The 24840-nt window shown below is 39.4% G+C and overlaps 1 protein-coding gene across 1 annotated transcript in view; it reads left to right on the top strand.

The window, feature by feature from the left end:
- Nucleotides 1-24840, top strand: part of ABCC4 (ATP binding cassette subfamily C member 4) — a 220749-nt gene that overhangs the window by 175113 nt on the left and 20796 nt on the right. Inside the window, exons 24-27 of the mRNA XM_060128752.1 lie at nucleotides 815-915; nucleotides 1953-2144; nucleotides 6976-7131; nucleotides 22967-23056. Of these exons, the coding sequence (XP_059984735.1) occupies nucleotides 815-915; nucleotides 1953-2144; nucleotides 6976-7131; nucleotides 22967-23056 (539 nt within the window). The remainder of the gene's footprint in view (nucleotides 1-814; nucleotides 916-1952; nucleotides 2145-6975; nucleotides 7132-22966; nucleotides 23057-24840) is intronic.

The following is a 24840-nucleotide window of genomic DNA, read 5'->3' as shown; positions in this document are numbered from 1 at the left end:
AACCGCTGCACCGCCAGGGAAGCCCTAATGAGATGTCTTGATGAGGGCTTTGATCCTTTTATATTTCTTAAATGGGTTGAAGTCTATACAACTCTAGCAACTGACCTTCTGAACATTCCTGATAGCGTCTTAGTGTTAGGAGGAGAGGACCAAGTTTGCTGTTAAGCTTTTTGTCAAGCCTATGGCATTCAGGCTCCTCGGATCTCTTGGTTGTAGCTTCCTGGTGTACTGAGGTGAGAAATATTCTCTGTAGGAAAGAACAGTATCCTCTGCTGTGTGGGTACCAGATGAGCAGGTAATGGTGTGTGTGGCGTGAATTCACCATCCCTAACTATTCCATAGTAACAACACTGAATCATAGTGTTTAATGATGGAACAATGAGAGCAGTATTTTAGATTTAAAAGTACTGGCTCTCAGAACCTATTGACTTGTTTTTCGTGGTTTCCAACTGTGGCTGCGTTGGGCATACAAAGTGAAATTACATAATGGTCCTTGAAACCATAATGACGAAAGCCTGAATGATGACATGATTCCTCGCCTGTATAATACTGTCAAGTGTATGTCAATCCTGTCGGGATTAATAAACTTATTTAATAGTTTTCTGAGTTCATAGTTTTTTTTCTTTGTTTGTTTTTTCTTTTTTCTTTTCGTTGTATCATGGTCTCAATCAACAGGTAGTAAAAATATAAGTAATGCTGTTGTTATGTGCAAGTGTTTTAAATATTATAAAGAAGTCTTGGTACAGAGACAGTAGGATCCCAACTCAGGGTTCAGAATGGAACTAAGTTATTCCCCTTCTTCTTCCTCATTTAGCTTTGGATGCCGGCCAGGTTGGCCTGGCGCTGTCCTACGCCCTCACGCTCATGGGGATGTTCCAGTGGTGCGTAAGGCAAAGTGCCGAAGTTGAAAATATGGTAACATTTACCTTTTAGCCTATTCAGGTCTCCTTGTCGTTACATCACATAAAGGCAACTCTTATGTAAAAAAAAAAATCTTAAAACTTTTCTTTTTTTTTTTTTTTACATCATAGCTAACAGGGTTTGTTAGATCCTTCCTCCATCTGTTTACAATTTATTTAAAATAAAATATATACATCTTTTTCTCAGTCTTATGTATGCCATGTCAGCAGGTTTTATATTCATCACAAGCTGTCTTCAAATATAATAAATGTCTCTGTAGGAGGGAGGTTCTGAAATCCTGGAGAAGATATAAGCTAGGGTAATTCCTCATTCCTGGTGAAAGGAGAATTTAGTATTTTGAGGTTTATTTGTTTAATTCATTTAATTTAATTATTGCCCACCCTCCCCATTTGAGAATTTTTCCTTGTATGTGTTGAACACCTGACTTTATTGGTGCCCCTTCTCTCTGGATGTACTATCAAGTTATGGTTGTTGAGAAGGCCTTAGTCAATATGTAAATTCTCTGCTGTTTCGAATATTTTCAATTTTTCCTAAAGGGAGAAAAATGATGAAAATGAAACTTTTCTATTTCGCTCTCTAACAGAGAAGAAAGTAACTAATTATTAAAATGAGGTGTACTGACTATGCATTTCTATTCATCTATAACAGATGACCCTTCTGTAGCAAAATGCTACTGGTGGGCGTCCATACATATTCTTTTCATTGACAAAATTCTCTGTTTTTTAAAATTCATATGCAAAAATTAGATCAGTGAAATCATAGTATTCATTTCTCTAGTTCTTTTTGTTTTAATATAATGTTGAAGAAAGTAGCCGTAATAAAAGTGTTACAAGACAATGAACAAGTTTACAAATCGTCAGTATCCTCATCAAACTACTACTTCTGTCTTTTGGGGGTGTTAAGACCTGAGATATTCTTCATTATATAAAAGCAGATATAATGATATAAATGCAGAGCATCTCATTCACACTCTTTGAACATCCATAAACAAGACCCTCCGTTCCTAACTCATGTGATGTCATATCTTTCAGATGATTTCAGTCGAAAGGGTGATTGAATATACAGATCTGGAAAAAGAAGCACCCTGGGAATACCAGAAACGCCCACCACCGTCCTGGCCCCAGGAAGGAGTGGTCGTCTTTGACAATGTGAACTTCTCGTACAGCTTAGATGGGCCTCTGGTATTGAAGCACCTGACAGCACTCATTAAATCGAGAGAAAAGGTTTGTTTTAGCCATTTGCCTCTTTTTTTGTTGCTGTGTGCACGCTGATTAGATCAGTCCCTCGGGCGGGACCAGGGCAAGCTCTTGAAAAAGAGGCTAAATGAGAACAGACATGGTGGCAGGAAGCTCCCCGCACCTGCCCCTCCAGCTTCAAGTCCTGATGTACATACACCCCCTGCACTCGGGTCGTGTGTAGGTTCTCCCAGTGTATCACGTCCTCCCTGCTTCCAGTGCGCACGCTGCCCCTCGACCTCAGAGACCCTTCCCTTCCGTCATGTGGCTGGTGAAAGTCACCTCGTTTTCTGAGTCAAGTCTCATTCGTCTGCTTCTCTGAGACCCTCTATTCTTCCTCAGCGTCTTTTACATAATGAAAGTAACAGACGAATGGGTAAACAAATGTGCTATACCCCTAACAATGAAATATTATTCAGCCTTAGAAAGGAGTAAAATTCCAGTCTATGGATAAACCTTGAGGACATCAGGTTAAATGAAATAAGTCAGACATAAAGGGAACAAATACTGTATGATTCCACTTATATGAAATGTTATTCAGCCTTAAAAGCAATAAAATTCCAACTTATGGATAAACCTTGAGGACAACAGGTTAAATGAAATAAGTCAGACATAAAGGGAACAAATACTGTATGATTCCACTTATATGAGGTTCCTAGAGTGGTCAAATCCATGAAGGCAGGAAGTAGGATGGTGGTCACCAGAGACTGGGTAAGGGGAATTGGGTGTTGTTGTTTAATGGGTACAGAGTTTCTTTGTTACAAGGGAGAAAATATTCTGGTGGGACAAGAATATGAATGTACTTACCACTAAAGTGTCCACTTAAACATGGTTCAGTTGGTAAATTTTATGTTACCTGTATTTGACCACAATTAACTGGTGGCATCTGTGGCATGCTTTGTATTGGTGGGTCTGTATCTCACCGAACCCTGAGGCTCCTTAAGATGGGAGAGCATCTTGTTTTCATCTCTTGTTCCCCCAGAATTGGCGTTCTACAGGGCACAGATAGGGTGCTGAGGAGCTGCTGGCTGGGAGAGTGAGTGAGCAACATGTACAGGTGTGAGCATCCAGTAACCAGAATACGCACACGAGACAACTGCGTAAACGACTGATTACCTAGAGCGTTGAATACTTTAAGAACTGCTCTTTAAAACTCTTTCCACCACAGACCCATCTAGCGGACTATAGCCATAATTTAATGAACGATACCCTTGTGATGGGAAAGAATATTCAACTTAATGCCCAAATGATACCCAGGGAGCAGCTTCAGTTAGTCACACAGCAAAAGCTGGCTTCTAATTATTTCCAGTTTCACCGTAGCTTGGGAAGGAGGTGAGGATTGCTGTGTCGAGAAAACATTCACTGAAGCTCTTGATGCAATCCTGTCCCTGAGAACTCTGTAGGCGATGTTTGCTTACTCACCGACAGTGTGTCCATCATATTTCCTGTCTGATACATAATGCTGTTAATTTGCACATGTCTTAATTCATATTTTCTGGCTTTGGGGGAAATTTATCTAAGAAACTCTGCAGTAGAACTTAGGAATATAACATATGCGTATTCTTCTATCTTAAAATCCCCAAGTCATAGGATTAGCTGAGCTTGAAAATGTTTGTGGGAAAATTGAATCTGGAGACTGAGTTAATAACTGTAGTAACGTGACTTTTTATTTATGTCTTGATCCATTCACAGTATCACCGTTAGCTCCATTTCTGTGTTTGGAGATTATACCTGGGTAGAATAGTCATGAAGCCATTTCACTCCGTCTGTGTACATCCCAGGTTTCCTCTCCTGCACACCTGCCCCAGCCCCTGTTGCTCTGGGACACCCCTTTGGTGTTGGATTTGATTGAGAGAGGCTGCTGCAGGGGAGGCTGTGGGAGTGAACCGGGCCAGCAGAAGTGGAGCTTTACTCTCCTTCCATCCTTCCTCTGCTGTCCCAATTTCTGGAAGTTCGAGTAAATGGGAAAAATTAATAGGCACTATGCAGGTTTCTAATGCATGGAAGAAATAGCAAGTAAAAATAAAGGCCCAAAATGAGGTAAATAGCACCCTAGGCTTCCTGGTTAGATTCTGAACACTGGCTGCATTTTTCATTTAGATGATTTTGTGCTTGATTTGATCATTTTAGAGAGTACTGGGCCATTTTCAAGCCTTTTCCAGCTCTAGAGGTGGATTGATTTTGGTTTGTTATTTTTTTTTCCTGCTCAGAGCTATTACTTGAATAATACATCCTTACAGATGCTTACTAGACCTTGCTATAATGTGCAAAAATATCAGTTTGCTACATTTTCTCCTCTTTTACATAATATTTCCTCGGCAACCCCTCCCCTCACTCCCAGATTGTCCCACTTCCCCTGCAGGCTTCCTAAGTCCTTTTGACTCAGACTGTGGTGCCTGGGCCAGCAGCACCTGCATTACCTGGAGCATCTTAGAAATGCAGAATCTCAGGCCCACCCAGACCTACTGATTCAGCATCGCTTTTGAGGGAGACCTCCCAGTAAAGATTTTCTCCAAGTGTCTTTGCCTTTAGGAATGTAAACTTAACTGGTAATGGTGACACTCTCCTCAGGCAATTGGTAAAACCCTTTGGTGACCTGGAAAAGACTTTCAGATTATAGTTTTGATAACTGAATGGTAGCAATAGCCTAGGCCGGGTTTTCTTTGAGTTGCTTTTTTCTTACTCTCCTCACTGGAGTGTTGTACTTCCATTCCTGTGGCCGTAAGCAGCCTTCGGTGCCACTGCCTATCTCCGCCGTTTAGCAGGAGTCTACAAACGTTCCAGTTTGCATAGATGGATCAGTTTCAGTACAGCTAGTAGCATAGGAATATACACACATTCTCACAGACACAGTTCTCACCTTTGTTCTGATGTGTGCTGATTTACATATGAGAACACCCAGAAATACAGGCATACTGCTGTTTCTTTGGGGTTTTTTTGAATGTGTGTGTGTGTGTGTGTGTTTTTTCTTTAAATAACAAGTTGAACATTTGTTGCAACCCTGCATTGAGCATGTCCATCAGCACCATTTTTCCTACAACATTTGCTCACTTCGTGTCTCTTTGTCACAGTTTGGTAATTCTTGCAATATTTTAAACCTTTTCATTATAATTATATTTGTTATGGTGAGCTGTGATCAGTGTTCTTAAGTTTACTACAACCCAGTGAAGGCCCAGATGATGGTTAGCCTTTTTTAGCAGTAAAGTATTTGACATTAAGTATGTACATTCTTCTTTAGACATAATTCTGTTGTACATTTAGTATGCTACAGTATAGTGTAAACATAACTTTTGTATGCACAGAGGAAGAAAAATATTCACATGACTTGCTTTATTTTGCGATGTTCCCATTTTTGTGGTGGTCTGGAACCAAATCCATAGTGTGTTCAAAACCTGCATGTACACAGAACAAATGACCCATATGTATATATACCCTCCAGGACCTGCTTATGTGCAGAAGGTGTCCCATCTATGTTATATAAATTAGGATTTACCATATCATACAAAATGGCTACAAATGGAAATCAACTAAAGCCACTTTTCTTTCAGTTAATCTCTATAAAGATAAATTATTTTTTGAAATTCGATTATTGTTTTTACAGACTAAGATTCGAAACTTTGGAGGTATTTAACGAGAAAATATGTCAAGTTACCGTTGTATAATCAGTGCTCAGAGGGGTTTAGTTCTTCTCTCTTTAAAGCCATAAGTTTTTAAAATTTACTGAATTAATTTACAAATGATTGAAAGCATATCTTAGGCCCCCATCTGTATTTAGATTTATAAATAGAGATGAAATCACCTCTTGGGAAGCTCCCACCAGGGAATTTGTAGTTGGGAAGCTCATTGGTAAAAAAAAAGGTCAGTTTCTGCATACATGTTTGAATTCAGACAGCTAAAATCCAGTTTTTGCAATACAGTTTCATTCCTGACCAGCATTTTACCCGCATTATATTGATTCTTTGATCTTATTGTTAATGCACTTAATTTCTCTCTGCTTTGATTTTAATAACTTGACCGATACATGACATGTATCTTTCCAAGGTTTAATTAGAAGTATTAATTGGTTTGTAAAATGCCTTTTGAAGTGCTCAGATGAAAGGTCCCATATAAATAGCAAATGTTATTTGTGTTGTTGTTGATCTCATTATGTGTACTTTGCCTACTGGGTACTGCCTTTTAAGACACTGAGACCTGCATTTTACAATTTTAAGGTGTTTCCTTTCAAGATAGAGCGTTATTAAGGTATTTCTTATCAGGAAGTGATTTTGTTTGTCTGCCAAAGAATACTTCCTCTTAAATGATAGAATCTGGGATCCTGAATTCTTGTTTGTGTATAATCCTTCTTACTTGACTTGTTGACATCTCTGTAAAATTACTCACATAATTCTCAATGTTCAGAATAGCCAGACACTAGGAATACAACTCATTTAAAAGCTGACTGCTAATTGAACACATGGGAAACTGCTGTTGTTTCACTGCCAGTAGACTGATTCTGTTATTTTTAATTCTTCCTTGACCAGGGGGTCTTAACCGGGGACATTTGTCAGTGTCTGACATTTTCGGTTGCCGCAATCTCGGGGGTGCTCCTGGTATCTAGTGGGCAGAATCCAGGGATACTGCTAAATATCCTAGAATACACAGGACATCCCCCGTTCCCCAACGAAGTATTATCTTTCCCCAAATTTCAACAGTGCCACAGTTGAGAAACTTACAGACTACACTCTGTACAGAACTTTTAAAATTCATCTTCAGCAACCAAGGGTTTTCCTAGGTTTGTTGCATATTGTGAATTCTTAATCCCTCCTGTATCTCTTTACAGGTTGGCATTGTGGGAAGAACAGGAGCTGGAAAAAGTTCCCTCGTCGCTGCCCTTTTTAGACTGTCAGAACCTGAAGGTAAAATTTGGATTGATAAGATCTTGACAACCGAAATTGGACTTCACGATTTAAGGAAGAAAATGTCAATCATACCTCAGGTATGCACTTCAGAGCATTGACACATATTCTTTTAATATGGCACCTAAGTTTAATGTCTTTGAATTTGATTGTTTTTTTAAAATTGGTTGAAAGGGTTGATCCTTTTTCCCCCAACAGAGCATATTTTTTACTTCAGGGATTTTCAACAGATATTTTCATCAGATACCTGGTTTGGTTTGTTTGTTTGTTTGTTTGTTTGTTTTTGAGTGCCTGTGATTTAATAACTTACCCAGACAGATTTCTGGATTCAGACTTTCTCAGGTACCACAATTTTATCCACTGATAACCACATAATTCTGAAGAAAAATAAGTGGTTTGTTTAGCATGTGAGCGGTTTGTGTAGGGAAACATGAATTTTAAGTGTCTTAATGATGGAATCATGCTATAGGAAATAAGCTACCTTTTCAAAGGTGAGAGTACTTTCTGGGAAACTGTGGGGCTTTGAGAATTACAGCATGTATATATGCTTTAGAGAGACTTTTATAATTCAGCCATAAGTAAGTGATTTTAATTAGGCAGGCAGTAAGGAATAGTGAGGAAGAACACAGGACATGGAATTCCATCTCTGTGCACCTCGGTTTTCTCTCTCTTTCGAGGCAGCTAACAGGAACAACTCATCGAACTGTTGTGAGGACTAAATAGGTCAGTGTGTGTGGAGTGCTTCCTGTAGACCCCATACATGGTTTCTGTGATGGTGGAGCGTTGAATTGGGCTCTGATTCTGTTTTCTTTTTTTTTGACTTCTTAAATAAGTATGGTTTTCAGGGAGTGTTTGATTATTTGCACAATAGAAGCTCCTGTCATTCCTTATGTTTCATCCACACAAAATAATTCATAGAACTTCTGTTGAGCAATTACTGTCCTCCAGATATACACCCAAGAGCAACATAGGTCCTGTGCCTTCATCTTCTATCCTGCTTTGATAAACTTGCTGAGTTGTTTGTTTTGTTTTTTTTTTTACTTTGGGTTTTTTTTTTGTTTGTCTTTTCCTTCAATTTTTGAATTTTATTTATTTTTTTATACAGCAGGTTCTTATTAGTCATCAGTTTTATACACATCAGTGTATATACGGCAATCCCAGTCACCCAATTCATCCCACCACCACGCCCACCCCCTGCCGCTCTCCCCCCTTGGTTTGTTCTCTACATGTTTGTTCTCTACATCTGTGTCTCAATTTCTGCCTTGCAAACGGGTTCATCTGTACCATTTTTCTAGGTTCCACATATATGCATTATTATATGATACTTGTTTTTCTCTTTCTGACTTACTTCACTCTGTATGACAGTCTAGATCCATCCACGTCTCCACAAACAACCCAATTTCGTTCCTTTTTATGGCTGAGTAATATTCCATTGTATATGTGTACCACAGCTTCTTTATCCGTTCGTCCGTCGATGGGCATTTAGGTAGCTTCCACGTCCTGGCTGTTGTAAATAGTGCTGCAATGAACATTGGACTGCATGTGTCATTTTGGATTATGGTTTTCTCTGGGTATATGCCCAGGAGTGAGATTGCTGAGTCATATGGTAATTCTATGTTTAGTTTTTTAAGGAACCTCCATACTATTCTCCATAGTGGCTGTTTCAATTTACACAACAGTGCGACAGGGTTCCCTTTTCTCCAAACCCTCTCCAGCATTTGTTGTTTGTAGATTTTCCGATGATGCCCATTCTAAGTGGTGTGAGGTGTTACCACATTGTAGTTTTAATTTGCATTTCTCTAATAATTAGTGATGTTGAGCAGGTTTTCATGTGCTTCTTGGCCATCTGTATGTCTTCTTTGGAGTAATGTCTATTTAAGTCTTCTGCCCATTTTTGGATTGGGTTGTTTTTTTAATATTGAGCTGCATGAGCTGTTTTATATATTTTGGAAATTAATCCTTTGTCCGTTGATTCATTTGCAAATATTTTCTCCCATTCTGAGGGTTGTCTTTTCGTCTTGTTTATGGTTTCCTTTGCCGTGCAAAAGTTTTGAAGTTTCATTAGGTCCCATGTGTTTATTTTTGTTTTTATTTCCTTTACTCTAGGAGGTGGATCAAAAAAGATCTTGCTGTGATTTATGTCAAAGAGTCTTCTTCCTATGTTTTCCTCAAAGAGTTTTATAGTGTCTGGTCTTTTTAGGTCTCAAATCCATTTTGAGTTTATTTTTCTGTATGGTGTTAGGGAGTGTTCTAATTTCATTCTTTTGCATGTAGCGGTCCAGTTTTCCCTGCACCACTTATTGAAGAGGCTGTCTTTTCTCCACTGTATATCCTTGCCTGCTTTGTCATAGATTAGTTGACCATAGGTGTGTGGGTTTATCTCTTGGCTTTCTATCTTGTTCCATTGATTTATGTTTCTGTTTTTGTGCCAGTACCATATTGTCTTGATTACTGTAGCTTTGTAGTGTAGTCCGAAGTGAGGGAGTCTGATTCCTCCAGCTCCATTTGTTTCCCTCAAGACTGCTTTGGCTAACTAGGGTCTTTTGTGTATCCATACAAATTCTAACATTTTTTGTTCTAGTTCCGTAAAAAATGCCATTGTAATTTGACAGGGATTGCACTGAATCTGTAGATTGCTTTGGGTAGTATAGTCATTTTCACAATATTGATTCTTCCAATCCAAGAACATGTTATATCTCTCCATCTGTTGGTATCATCTTTAATTTCTTTCATCAGTGTCTTATAGTTTTCTGCATCAGGTCTTTTGTCTCCCTAGGTAGGTTTATTCCTAGGTATTTTATTCTTTCTGTGGCAGTGGTAAATGCCACTGAATAATGGCATTAGATTTTTCATTATTAGTGTATAGGAATGCAAGAGATTTCTGTGCATTAATTTTATATCCTACAACTTTACCAAATTCATTAATTACCTCTAGTAGTTTTCTGGTGGCATCTTTAGGATTCTCTGTGTATACTATCATGTTATCTGCAAACAGTGACCGTTTTACTTCTTCTTTTCCAATTTGTATTCTATTTTTTTTTTTTTTTTTTGGTGGTATGCGGGCCTCTCACTGTTGTGGCCTCTCCCGTTGCAGAGCACAGGCTCCGGACGCGCAGGCTCAGCAGCCACGGCTCACGGGCCCAGCTGCTCTGCGGCATGTGGGATCTTCCCGGACCGGGGCACAAACCCGTGTCCCCTGCATCGGCAGGCGGACTCTCAACCACTGCGCCACCGGGGAAAGCCCGCGATTTGTATTCCTTTTCTTTCTTTTTCTTCTCTGATTGCTGTGGCAGGACTTCCAAGACTGTGTTGAATAATAGTGGCGAGAGTGGACGTCCTTGTCTTCTTTCTTAGAGGAAATGCTTTTAGTTTTTCACCATTGAGAATGATGTTTGTGTGGGTTTGTCGTAGATGGCCTTTATTATGTTGAGGTAGGTTCCCTCTATGCCCACTTTCTGGAGAGTTTTTAACATAAATGGGTGTTGAATTTTGTCAAAAGCTTTTTCTGCATCTATTGAGATAATCATATGGTTTTCATTCTTCAATTTAATATGGTGTATCACATTGATTGATTTGTGTATATTGAAGAATCCTTGCATCCCTGGGATAAATCCCACTTGATCATGGTGTATGATCCTTTTAATGTGTTGTTGGATTCTGTTTGCTAGTATTTTGTTGAGGATTTTTGCATCTGTATTGATCAGTGATATTGGTCTGTAATTTTCTTTTTTTGTAATATCTTTGTCTGGTTTTGGTATCAGGGTGATGGTGGCCTCATAGAATCAGTTTCGGAATGTTCCTTCCTCTGCAATTGTTTGGAAGAGTTGGAGAAGGATGGGTGTTAGCTCTTCTCTAAATGGTTGATAGAATTCACCTGTGAAGCCATCTGGTCCTGGACTTTTGTTTGTTGGAAGATTTTTAATCACAGTTTCAATTTCATTACTTGTGATTGGTCTGTTCATATTTTCTGTTTCTTCCTGGTGCAGTCTTGGAAGGTTATACCTTTCTAAGAATTTGTCCATTTCTTCCAGGTTGTCCATTTTATTGGCATAGAGTTGCTTGTAGTAGTCTCTCTCTTAGGATGCTTTGTATTTCTGCGGTGTCTGTTGTTACTTCTCTTTTTTCATTTCTAATTTTATTGATTTGAGTCCTCTCCCTCTTTTTCTTAATGCGTCTGGGTAGTGGTTTATCAGTTTTGTTTATCTTCTCAAAGAACCACCTTTTAGTTTTATTGATCTTTGCTCTTGTTTTCTTTTTTTCTGTTGCATTTATTTCTGCTCTGATCTTTATGAATTCTTTCCTTCTGGTAACTTTGGGTTTTGTTTTTTCTTCTTACTCTAGTTCCTTTAGGTGTAAGGTTAGATTGTTTGAGATTTTTCTTGTTTCTTGAGGTGGGCTTGTATCGCTATAAACTTCCCTCTTAGAACTGCTTTTGCAGCATCCCATAGGTTTTGGATTGTCGTGTTTTCATTGTCATTTGTCTCTAGATATTTTTTAATTTCCTCTTTGATTTCTTCAGTGATATCTTGGTTATTTAGTAACGTATTGTTTAGCCTCCACGTGTTTGTGTTTTTTACGTTTTTTCCCTTGTAATTCATTTCTAATCTCATAGCGTTGTGGTCAGAAAAAGATGCTTGATATGATTTCAATTTTCTTAAATTTACTGAGGCTTGATTTGTGACCCAAGATGTGATCTATCCTAGAGAATGTTCTGTTCGCACTTGAGAAGAAAGTGTAACCTGCTGTTTGGATGGAATGTCCTATAAATATCAATTAAATCTATCTGGTCTATTGTGTCATTTAAAGCTTCTGTTTCCTTATTTATTTTCATTTTGGATGATCTGTCCATTGGTGTAAGTGAGGTGTTAAAGTCCCCTGCTATTATTGTGTTACTGTCGATTTCCTCTTTTATAGCTGTTAGCAGTTGCCTTATATATTGAGGTGCTCCTATGTTGGGTGCATATATATTTATAATTGTTTTATCTTCTTCTTGGATTGATCCTTTGATCATTATCTAGTGTCCTTCCTTGTCTCTTGTAACATTCTTTATTTTAAAGTCTATTCTATCTGATATGAGTATTGCTCCTGCAGCTTTCTTTTGATTTCCATTTGCATGGAATATCTTTTTCCATCCCCTCACTTCCAATCTGTATGTGTCCCTAAGTTTGAAGTGGGTCTCTTGTAGACAACATATATATGGGTCTTGTTTTTGTATCCATTCAGCAAACCTGTGTCTTTTGGTTGGAGAATTTAATCCCTTCTCGTTTAAGGTAATTATAGGTATGTATGTTCCTATGACCATTTTCTTAATTATTTTGGGTTTGTTTTTGTAGGGCCATTTCTTCTCTTGTGTTTCCCACTTAGAGAAGTTCCTTTAGCATTTGCTGTAGAGCTGGTTTTGTGGTGCTTAATTCTATTAGCTTTTGCTTGTCTGTAAAGCTTTTGATTTCTCCATCAAATCTGAATGGGATCCTTGCCGGGTAGAGTAATCTTGGTTGTAGGTTCTTCCCTGTCATCACTTAAAGTATATCATGCCACTCCCTTATGGCTTGTAGAGTTTCTGCTGAGAAATCAGCTGTTAACCTTATGGGAGTTCCCTTGTATGTTATTCGTCAGTTTTCCCTTGCCACTTTCAATAATTTTTCTTTGTCTTTGATTTTTCCCAGTTTGATTACTATGTGTCTCAGTGTGTTTCTCCTTGGGCTTATCCTATGTGGGACTCTCTGTGCTTCCTGGACTTGAGTGGCTATTTCCTTGCCCATGTTAGGGAAGTTTTCGACTATAATCTCTTCAAATATTTTCTCAGGTCCTTTCTCTCTCTCTTCTCCTTCTGGGACCCCTATAATGTGAATGTTGTTGTGTTTAATGTTTTCCCAGAGGTCTCTTAGGCTGTCTTCATTTCTTTTCATTCTTTTTTCTTTAGTCTCTTCCACAGCAGTGAGTTCCACCGTTCTATCTTCCAAGTCGCTTATCCGTTCTTCTGCCTCAGTTATTCTGCTATTGATTCCTTCTAGTGTAGTTTTCATTTCAGTTATTGTTTTGTTCATCTCTGTTTGTTTGTTCTTTAATTCTTCTAAGTCTTTGTTAAACATTTCTTGCATCTTCTCGATCTTTGCCTTCATTCTTTTTCCGAGGTCCTGGATCATCTTCACTATCATTATTCTGAATTCTTTTTCTGGAAGGTTGCCTATCTCCACTTCATTTAGTTGTTTTTCTGGGGTTTTATCTTATTCCTTCATCTGGTACATAGCCCTCTGCCTTTTTATATTGTCTATATTTCTGTGAATGTGGTTTTTGTTCCACACGCTGCAGGATGGTAGTTCTTCTTGCTTCTGCTGTCTGCCGTCTGGTGGATGAGGCTATCTAAGGCTTGTGCAAGTTTCCTGATGGGAGGGACTGGTGGTGGGTAGAGCTGACCGTTGCTCGGGTGGGCAGAGCTCAGTAAATCTTTAATCCGTTTGACTGCTGATGGGTGGGGCTGGGTACCCTCCCTGTTGGTTGTTTGGCCTGAGGCAACCCAACACTGGAGCCTACCTGGGCTCTTTGGTGGGGCTAATGACAGACTCTGGGAGGGCTCATGCCAAGAAGTACCTCCCAGAACTTCTGCTGCCAGTGTCCTTGTCCCCACGGTGAGCCACAGCCACCCCCCGCCTCTGCAGGAGACCCTCCAACACTAGCAGGTAGGTCTGGTTCAGTCTCCTGTGGGGTCACTGCTCCTTCCCCGGGTCCCGATGCACACACTACTTTGTGTGTGCCCTCCAAGGGTGGAGTCTCTGTTTCCCCCAGTCCTGTCAAAGTCCTGCAGTCGAACCCCACTAGGCTTCAAAGTCTGATTCTCTAGGAATTCCTCCTCCTGTTGCCGGACCCCCAGGTTGGGAAGTCCGACGTGGGGCTCAGAGCCTTCACTCCAGTGGGTGGATTTCTGGGGTATAAGTGATCTCCAGTCTGTGAATCACCCACCCAGCAGTTATGGGATTTGATTTTCCTGTGATTGTGCCCTTCCTACTTTCTCATTGTGGCTTCTCCTTTGTCTTTGGATGTGGGGTACTTTTTTGGTGAGTTCCAGTGTCTTCCTGTCGATGATTCTCCAGCAGCTAGTTGTGATTCTAGTGTTCTTGGAAGAGGGAGGGAGAACACGTCCTACTCCGCCATCTTGGTTCAAGGCTGGGTTTTTTGTTTTTTTTAATACTCTACAATCATCAGGCCACCAAGGGAAGCTGACTAAAACATATACCTTCTTGAGGTGAGAACCACAGAGAAGAGACACGATTAAAGAGCCAGGTAAATGTACTTCCTGGAATGTGGGTATAATGAGCTCTGAAATGCCTGGTTAGTAGGAAGCATATAGAACACGGCACCCAAAGGAAGTAGAATGTGGACTCGTGTCTTATGACTGAGTTCAGGTGTTGCTACCTATCGCTGGCCTCCAAAATACCTGGAATTACTCTAAGTACTTTTGAAATGAAGACAATCCTATTAGATCACAATGACATGCCATCTCACACCCTTTATGATGGCTGCTGTTTAAGGAAAACTAAAAACAAAAAAATAAGTGTTGGTGAGGATGTGGAAAAATGGGAATCCTTGTGCACGGCTGGTAGAATGCAGAATGATACAGTGACTGGAAAACACTGTGCAGGTTCCTGAAAAAAGGTAAACATAGAATTATTATATGATCCAACAATTCTAATTTACAGTATAAACCCAAAAGAATTGAGAAGGGAATGTTACACAGATACCTGTACATGCATGTTCATACCAGGATTATTCACATTAGCAAAGAGGTGGAAGCACCCCATGGTCCATTGACAGATGGATGGATAAACAAATGTGGTATATATACAACGGAACGTTATTTGGCCTTAAAAAGAAAGCAGATTCTGACACATGCTACAGCACCTTGATGACATTATGCTCAGTGAAATGAGCTAGTCACAAAGGACAAATGCTACTTACATGAAGTACATACAGTGGTCAGTTCATGGGAACAAGAGGTAGAATGGTGGTTGCCAGGAGCTGCCAGGACAGGAGAGTGGGGGGAGTGGGGAGTTGTGGGTTTTTTGTCTGTTATTCTATTTTTTAACATCTTTATTGGAGGAGTTGTGGTTTAATGGGTACAGAGTTTCAGGTTTGCAAGATGAAAGGAGTTCTGTAGCTGGATGGTGGTGATGGCTTCAACAATGTGAAGGTATTTAATACCACTGAACTGTACACTGAAAAATGGTTAAAGTGGTAAATTTTATATGTATTTTACTGCAAGTAAAAAAAATTATGTATATAATGATATATATGTTTTATTATATATCATTTATTATGTATATAAACGGTTTCCCTTTTAGAAAAAATGGAAAGAAATTTTCAGCATGTAGAATCCCTGCATTTGAAGATTCCCTCTGGCTATTAGATTGGTGGCTTAGTGATAAATGTAGAAAATAAATGATTTTAGATTCCCAACTTTTAAATTTTGATTGTACCCATCTCTGAAATGGGCCAGATTCGATTAGTTTGCAGAAATAATGAGCATGTCTGTAAAGTGCTTTTATGTTCTTGGATGAAAGGAATGTGAAACGTGCCCTGCATTACTTCTAATGCTTCTTAATAAGAAAAGTTGTATGCTTGTGTACATAAAAGAACTCTGTAAATAAAGAAATAACATTAGATGATTCTTGGCTCTGCCGGTAATGTTTTGGAAGCACATCTGAGCAAAGACTATAAACATACCTTGACATCACCAGGTTTTGGTTCTGTTCCATTGGTTTCCACCCTACTTTTCTGAGTATGCTCTATGTATACACTCCAGAGAGTGTGCTTACAAAACAGTGCTAAGCTTTGTGTCCATGTAGGTAAACATCACCAACCATTGTAAACACAGAACGCTTTTTTTTTCCACTTTATATCCCTTTGTCTCTGAGGTGCAATGCTAGTTGATTAAAGAGAGTGTTTGTGTAACGGGTCCCAGGAAATCATTCGGGAGGCAGCCAGGGACAGAATGTTTAAGAGTGTAGACTGAGTGTCAACATGACCCACATTTTTATTCCTGCTTTGCCTCATACGAATGTGGGGACTTGATGTAGTCACTCGGCTTCCGAGTTTCAGTGTCCTCGCCCTTAAACTAGGTCTAGGAATTAATGTCACATGGATTTGTTGTGAAGATGTGACTGGATGAGAAAGTATTTGTGGCCCATACCTGGGTTTTGGGAACACTCAGTCAATGGTAACTATAAATATTCTTAAGGACTGTGGCACTGGCCTTTTAGGTATTATTTCTATAAGACGTAACACATTATGGAAAGGCTTTGTTCTTTTCTGTTTAATGTTTTTGTTCTTTAATTTCTGTTTATGTTTTTGCGGTCCTTGGTGATTTTCGTTACATTTATTTACTGCTTATAACATAAACCACGTTATTTATATACATTTAAAGAGTGAAGCAAAAGAAAAAAAAATCAACACAGTAGCAGTTTTAGGGGAAAAGCACAGCCGCGAAAAACCTACGTAATGTGTTTTCTCCAAGGAATAAGAGGAAAGAATATTACTTTCTTGTTTCTTTTGATTTCTGGCTTCCCTCCCACCAGGTTCTTTTCTGACTACCACCCTGTACCCCACTCATACTTTCCAGTCCTCCACCAAGACCTCCGGCACTTTTTCTCAGTCTTCCCCACGTTCTCGACTGTTTTCTTCCTCTCCTTGAGGACAGGGCCTGTGTCTCTCATTTCTGTTGCTCTAGTGCTTGTTGCAGGCCTTGACAAGTTGCACAAGTTTTAATAAGAATTCCTAACATTTGTGGAATCCTTAACACGTTTTAGCCTCTTTCTCTACCATCTCCCACTTAGTCCTCACAATTTTCTAGTTATCCTCATCTGACAGATTTAAAAACTGAGGCACTGTGAGCTTAACCCACTTATCAAGTAAGCGGCAGAGTCTGTATTCAAATTTATTTTAGGGAGTTTCTCAACTCCAGACCCTGAAGAGCTAACCGCTCTGCTGGCGACTTCAACATGCTGTTGACTGCAGTCACAGTAGAGCTGCTTCGTATCATGATTTCATGTACACACACACACACACACACACACACACACACACACACACGGGGGAATAAAAATTTCAAAAAGTATTATTTCTCTTGTGCTCTGCACTCTAATATTTTCTATTATATCCCTTCTATTCTAGTTAATATGAATGATACAATGATGGTCACAAGGCACACAATGGACTTCCTGATCCATTGGGTGCACCTGCAGTTTGACAAACGCCACCCCTCGCTGTCCCCCTGTTGGGCTGGGCTCCCGGTCATTGTTAGCACTACGCCAGGAGCTTCACTGTCGTTCCAGGTTCTCACAGGAGCCCCGCAGCGTTATCCCATTTTACAGGAAGGGAACTGAGTCTTGGGAAGATTAATAACTTACCCTGAGTCTAATCGCTAATAAGCTGTAGAATCAGAACTGTCTGACTGCAAATACATATATGTATATTTCAATATATGTTTGTTGTACTGAATGATGTTTTCGTTTGAGATTTTACCCATTTTTTTTACTACCACCCCACTAAAAAGGATTCCCAAAACCATCACAAAAGTTAACAAGTGCAGAATAGAGCTGAAAGATACTTCTCCTTGTGCTATGTCCCGCTTTTGGACAGTATCAATTTAGAAACACATTTATTCATCTATATGTCATGGGGTAATATGTGTCAGGAGACGATACTCAAAACCTTAACTGCAAAAAGCTTGCATCCCTCTTCTCCTAAAATGCATAGGAAGAAGTGTTGCTTATGTCTGAACACCGTAATTTAGGGAACGTTAGAAACTGCCAGCAGATTCTGCAGATTCAGGGAGCCCAGGGAGCCCAGTCCTGCTTCTTTGAGTTGTTCCGCTGTGGTGGGCCAGGCCCACATCCTCTCCCCTGACTCCCCGCTCTCTGTGATCCTGGGTTCGGCAGCGGGCTTCTGGGGTGATCTCTCTCTCCCAGGCTCATCCCCATTACTGTTGACCTCACTGTGAACAGGTTAGAATTGGAGGAGATGTGATAGTACCAAGACCTGCATAGGAATCAGAGGCAGGGGAGTGGTGACATAGACAATCAATCCTTGCCTCCTGGATGGAACTTTCAAAAACAAATACTATATGCTTAGTAAGGCACTCCTCAATCCGTGTTCACAGTTTCAGGAATAAGCAAAAAAATGAAAGCACTTCCGAAATAATTTCCTTAAACAGAACAGGTAGCGGAAATGTACATGGCATTTGTGCTCGTGATATGAAGTAGTTAAGTTTGTTAGAGGACAAGATGAGATTATATTCGGGGAGCAGATTGCTTCTCTGAAAGGATCTGGAAAAATGGACTTCAAAACCTCTTTGGATGATCTCTACACCTAGAGGCCCTTGTCCTCTTGGCACAAAGAAAATGTTTTCAGTTGAAGAGGGCTTCCGTGCAAATTCAGTATTTATGATCGCAGCCCAAGGGTTGGCACAGATCAGCAGCCATCATCGTTATTGTGATTAAACAGATTCATGTTTTATATTTAAAAGTTTTCTTTTCTCAATCAAGTCAACAGCTAGGTATTTTTTAATACAGTCCAGTCTGCTCTTTTGGTGTTTCTGTTCCCTGAGCTTTCTTCAGTAGGTTGAAGATCGTGAACCAGAGCTGTCTCTCAGACTTCTTGCTGATTACCTGGTTTTCTTTCCCTTTTTTTCTTGTTGAGAACAAAACTGAAAGAGAGAAGAGGTGGCTATGCTGTTACTAGTAAAGAAATACAACTGGATTCTAGCCTAATGCAGTCGGCCCTTTGTCTCTGACACTGAAGTCTTCATTAAATCCCTTGGAACTGCTCCCTGGAGCCCCTGAAAGAGGACTTTACAGGACTTAAATTCTCTTTCCTTTGTTGGAGAACAATGTCCTTTTCTCCTGAATGTGGATGATGATCAGTTCATTCAGAGGCTACAGGATTTAGGGGGGAAAAAAAAAAAAGGAACCAAAATGTAAAGTGACTTCAGGTGATTCTCTTATCCTGGAGACAGGGAGATGAGCTTCCCCTTAAGAAGAGTCCTCAGATGAGAAATGAGACCATAGCTTTAGGACTGGAGGAAACAGCAGCAGTAGCTACTTCTTTTTTTTTTTTTTCTTTTAAATCAAAGTATGGTTGATTTACAGTGTTGCATTAGTTTCAGGTGTACAGCAAAACATACATTCAGTTTTACGTATATGTATTTAGCAGTAGCTACTCTACATATACTTTAGTAGAGGACAGTTTCCTGGTTTGGGACTGAAATGATTAGGGGAAGGATTGTGCTTTATCCTCCCATGTTTGTAACCACTTGTACAGTTTTTGTCTTGGTCCCAGGGCATTTTAACCCTCTGAAGGTTAGTGAGTAGGATTTCTTTGTAAGATAATGAGAGGCTTGTCTTCCAGCAGCGTATACAAAAGGTCGGGTAAGACTGCAGTTTTCAGTCTTACAGATGTGTCGAGGGATTATCAATTTACTATATTAAATACTCTGATTCAGAGTGGCCAATTTGGGGTTACACGCCTAATATGAACTCGTGTTATGTTAGTAACAAGGAAAAAATTACTACTGAATATGGCACAAAGGGTTACATGTAAAAAGTATCAACTTTAAACCTTGATGAAAAACAGGTTTGAAACTAATGCTTCATTTAAAATACTACGTTAAACAAGAGCATGTGTTTTTGAGTGTACTGTGCCACCTCTTATTAAGTGAGGTTTAGTTGTGTCCCTTCAGAAAAAAATATTCTTAGGCTAATAAATTTAGTGTATATTTACATGAAGTTTGTATATCCTGCCATAAATCTCTACACTGAAGTGTTCTGCATGCAAACATTTTTATAACACTTACTTATACAATTAGTTTATTAACTTCATTGCTTCGAGGTGGGTACTTTAAATAGTAGTATCTATCAGAAATGATCATTAATTTGACCCTTATCTGCCCTTGCAGTATGTGTCTACAGTGAGCATTTTATTACCTTTTGTAGATAATATAATGTTTTCTCATTTGGCAAGTGGATGAAAGAAGAATGAGTAGAAACCAAAATGAACGCCATGCATAAAACACACTGACATATTACAACAGACCTTGTTCACAAATCGCCTGCTGGCTTTAAAGAAAAGTGTAGCTTCAATCAGTTAATGTTTTAGTAAATCATCCTTTTCATTCAACAAGTTTTGATTGAAATTTTACAGATTTTGAAATATATATTGGGCATGTCCTAACAAAGAGAAATATTCTTGTATAGAAAACAATTTTCTTCCATCTAGTGCTGCTAAATAAAGAAGTGAAATTTCCAAATATATCCTTTTAGACTGACAGTACAGACTTAAGTGGGCACCCCCTCGGCCCTTAAGGCCTACAGAGTGTCTGAGGACTCTGTTTAAAGGTTAGCGTCATCCAAGTTCAGGCGTTGGTCAGGGGTTCAGAAATGAGGGACTCCTCTTCTGCACAGAATCCCGTTTTAGTCCCCTAGTCTTTGGAGAGGCTCATGCCCTTCAAAGAGTTTCCTAAAGAGAAGAAGGTGAGGGAAGTGACAATAGAGAGAAGCCCTGATTATGAAATAGGTGATTGAACTTTATTTTTAAATTTATTTTATTTATTTAAATAAATAAATAAAATAAAAATAAAATGGCTGTGTTGGGTTTTGGTTGCTGCGCACTTTTCTCTAGTTGCGGCGAGCGGGGGCTACTCTTCGTTGTGGTGCGCAGGCTTCTCATTGCGGTGGCTTCTCTTGTTGTGGAGCATGGGCTCTAGGTGCTCGGGCTTCAGTAGTTGTGGCTCGCGGACTCTACAGTTGCAGGCTCAGTAGTCGTGGCGCATGGCGCACGGGCTTATTTGCTCCGCGGCATGTGGGATCTTCCCGGACCAGGGATCAAACCCGTGTCCCCTGCATTGGCAGGCGGATTCTTAACCACTGCACCACCAGAGAAGCCTGTGATTAAACTTTAAATGAGGTCCCCGTGACTGCTCTCTTGAACCACCAAAACCGCACTTCACAAACGTGCTAGTACAGTGAGCCCTTTGATTGTTCAAGGGAGGAAGAAAGGTCTGTCTTTTAAAAAGAGGGCAATTTATTTCATAGATTAGCTTAAGTAATGACTCTGGAGTGTACTAAGAAAACCAGGTAGGCACTTCCTCAAAAACTCAGACCTCTTACCGCATGTGAATTTGGTCTATGAGAAGAACCTGAAGGAAAAAATGTTCAGGTTGTACAAGCCCTGTTGGCCAAAGAAATGGTCCCGTTGTTACTACAAGCAGATACCCTGTCTCACTTCTCCCAGTTGGGCTCAATCCAATTAATTCCTAAACCTGGCCTCTTTCAGCCCCTTTATCTCCTCAAACACCAGTCCTTGAAGAGTCCATCATTTGGGGCCTCAGAGTAGCATCCTGCCCATGGTTTAGAGCCTTAAGTGGTGAATGTGGAGAAGAGTCAAGGGAGAGGGTGGCATACTGGGGACCGGCCTCCCGTCTTCTGGCCACATCGTTAGTGTAAACCTCATGGTCACAGATAAAAGAAGAAAAATCGCCTGGCTTATTAGAATCTTAGTGTTGATAATTACAAAGAATAAAAAACTTTTTTATAAAACTCTGAAGTAGAATGATAGTTATTCCCCTGATGAGGAACTTGGGTCTTGGGTTTTTCAGTTCAATTCAGTAATCATTTTGAAACATCGTATGACCAGTGATTTCAGTGCTTTTGGAGTGTAGCAGCCACTTGATCAACTTTGTGCAAAGAAAGCTGCCTTTATAATGTCTTCAGTTTTGGATTTTGCTTAGGCATGCATCCTTTCCGTGGCACACCCTGTGTTTTCATGCATATCTCTCTCACCAGACTTAAAACTAAGACAATAGGGAAAGAACGGACTGGAGGCTCTCTGAGTGTCATTCTTCTTGGCTAGGGAAAAGAAATGTCTTCTTTCTTCTCAGGCTTTTGTGAAGTGAGGAGGAATAGTCCAGCCCCAAGACCATTGGGCTCTTCTCTGTTGCCAATAATCTTGTGCCCTGGCTTACTAGAGCCTTCCAGAAGAAAACTTAAATGGCCTACATGAGTTTACATACAAGATTCTCTCTTGAAACCCAGCAAGAGGCGTATATTTGCAGAGTAATTTCCTTGTGGTTCCTCCTGAAGCAGATGAATAGGAAGAGCTATTTAAATCAAAATAGTTTCATTATGACACAGGTCACAATGGGTTTCAGGTCCTCCTGGCCTTGCAGTTAATAGTGAGGTTCTGTGAGCATGTAATCCTGATGCACTGGTGAGAGAACATGGGGATCAGCTGATGCCGGATCAGAGGCCAAATCCTCATGAACCAGAGGTGCCACAGGCCCCAGTAGCTGACATTCTCTTTGCACATATGGAGATGTTCCATTCACACATGTGGAGAGATTCCCTATCCCTGAAGGCTGTTTTAGGAATGAAGAAAATATTCTAGTTCAAACGTGCAAATATTTAGCAATTCTGCTTTGAGCCACAAACTTCAACTAATCATGCTCTTGGCATTTTCCAGTATCCTACCAGGATTGGCAGTTAACTTATATAGCTCTTGATGTAACCTTCCTCAAATAATTATATCCTCTTTCCTTTTCGTTTGTTTCTGCTTAAGTAGCTATTACCAGGAAGGCATTTTTTTTAAAAAACTCAAACCTTTCTCTCTCTTCTTCCGTTTCTTCTTCAGGTGATACACTTCAACACTTTTCTTCTGTTATTAGTGTTCAGTGGTCTGGAAGATATTTTGGAGCACATTTTATAAAATGGAAAGTTAATAGAGATAAAATTTTGTAAACAGGCATTTGCAACCTTATTACTAAGATTATAGTGAATTTTTCTTTTGTATTTTAATTATTTTCTGTAAGCATTCGTGTAAAATGAAAATAAGTTACAGTAATAACATTCCCTATTTTGTGGCATTTAGGAACCTGTTTTATTCACTGGAACAATGAGGAAAAATCTGGATCCCTTTAATGAGCATACGGATGAGGAACTGTGGAATGCCTTAGAAGAGGTAATTTATAAAATGTAATTAATTTGTTAACATCAATATATATGGATGGGCATCTATAGCATTGCAGTTAATTAAGGGGAGCTTATAGGTTTAACTGACTTTGTTTACCTCCTAGGAGAACACTGATGACGTGGTGCAGTTAAAATGTGTGTACTGATGATGATGAAAACCGACAACATAACGCGTCATGCTTTTTAGCTTTTGCCCTAGAACCCAAAGCAACTAGATAGATTATCCTTAGCAGAGCACTAAACTAGAAGTTAAAATTATGGATTTTAATTCTAATAGTGACCTAGTGAATTTATCATCCTAATTACCCTGCAACATTCATCTTATTCCTCTGGTCTTAGGGAACATCTACTAAGTGGATACAATGATAGTTTTTCATTATTAACTGAAAGATAATTGAAATCATACTAATAACATGCTGTGAAGTTTTAGGGGAAAAATTGTATAGAGGTGAACTCTACATTTGTAATGTGATAATGATTATTAATTGGCAATCATGTCATTTTAATGCTGCAGAATGAATGCAGGTGACAGAACCCTGGCCCCTTCGCTCAGTTTTTATATGGATACGTTCATTTCTAGAGGATTTTCTCTCATTTGTGTAGTAGGTCACTTTGGACCACTTTGAATTTCCTTACTCTTGCATGAAAAGGATTTTGAATGATAGGGTGCTGATGGTTTGTATATTTTAATACTAATTATTCTGTGCATGTGCCCTAGTTCTGAAAATTGATTCTCAGCTACTGATGGCAGAAACTATATCTAGACTTCTAAACCACACACAGGTTTTTAATTCCTCATACAACCTAGTGCAGTCTTTTGCTTTTAGAAAGTAAACACTTAATAAACAGTTACTGAATATTTGCTTGATCTCTTCATTTCAGAGAAGTGTGGCTTGTTTATTTTTTTAAAACTGCGTTTTTATTGTTGTTGTTTTTGTGTAAATCCCAGTGACCAGTTGCTCACATTGTTGTTGTTTTGAATTTGTACGTTTTGTCATTTAGTGTCGCCTCTCCAAGGTTAGCTGTGAAATCTGCAGTTTACGTGGATGAGCTTGGACTCTGAGCGAGCTGATTCGGCCCTACAGTTTTTCCTGCCAGTAATTCTGGTTTCTGAAGGCAGATTATCTTTGGCAGTTAAAAGTTCTTTTGTTTTTTTTTTTTAAATCTTGTAGTACAGTTTAATCTTATAACAATCCACTGCTTTAAACACCATCTATACCCGTAGTCTGGGGGAAACAAAACTTTATGTTGTGTCCTGTTTTTCATGAGTTTTCATTCACTATGAAACATTAATGAAATTGAAGCAAACACCCTTGACTGGTCTAGCAGTGTGGTGTTAAACTTGGGAAAGAAGCATCCCCCAAATTGGCTCAAGGTTCACTGTGGTACAGTTTGTCATAGTTTGAATTTTTTTTTTTTTTTAAAACCTTTAGACCTTCCAGCATGGTAAAGTGCTGATGAGATTATGTCTCTAGAAAACCATACTTCCCACAATAATTTTAAAAAATGTTTTTTCCCTGTAGTGTACTGACTCCTATCAGCCCTAAAGATCCTGTTTAGATCACATTGGGAGAAATAGCTTTCTTTTTTGAGAGACTTCCTTAACTAATCCCGAGGTGGGGTTTCTGGTGGGTGTCATGTGGCGGTGATGGGAGACAATGAGATCTTTCTGTCCTGAGTTGACTCTACCATCTTTCTCAGTGAACGCTACTTGGAAGGAGCTCTTCCCATCACCTGGCTGTACATGTAAGATACCTAAGAAGTCCTGAGGAC

The sequence above is a fragment of the Lagenorhynchus albirostris genome, chromosome 18 (assembly GCF_949774975.1).
Source record: "Lagenorhynchus albirostris chromosome 18, mLagAlb1.1, whole genome shotgun sequence".
Lineage (NCBI taxonomy): Eukaryota > Metazoa > Chordata > Mammalia > Artiodactyla > Delphinidae > Lagenorhynchus > Lagenorhynchus albirostris.
This window is presented reverse-complemented; position numbering and strand designations above follow the sequence as displayed.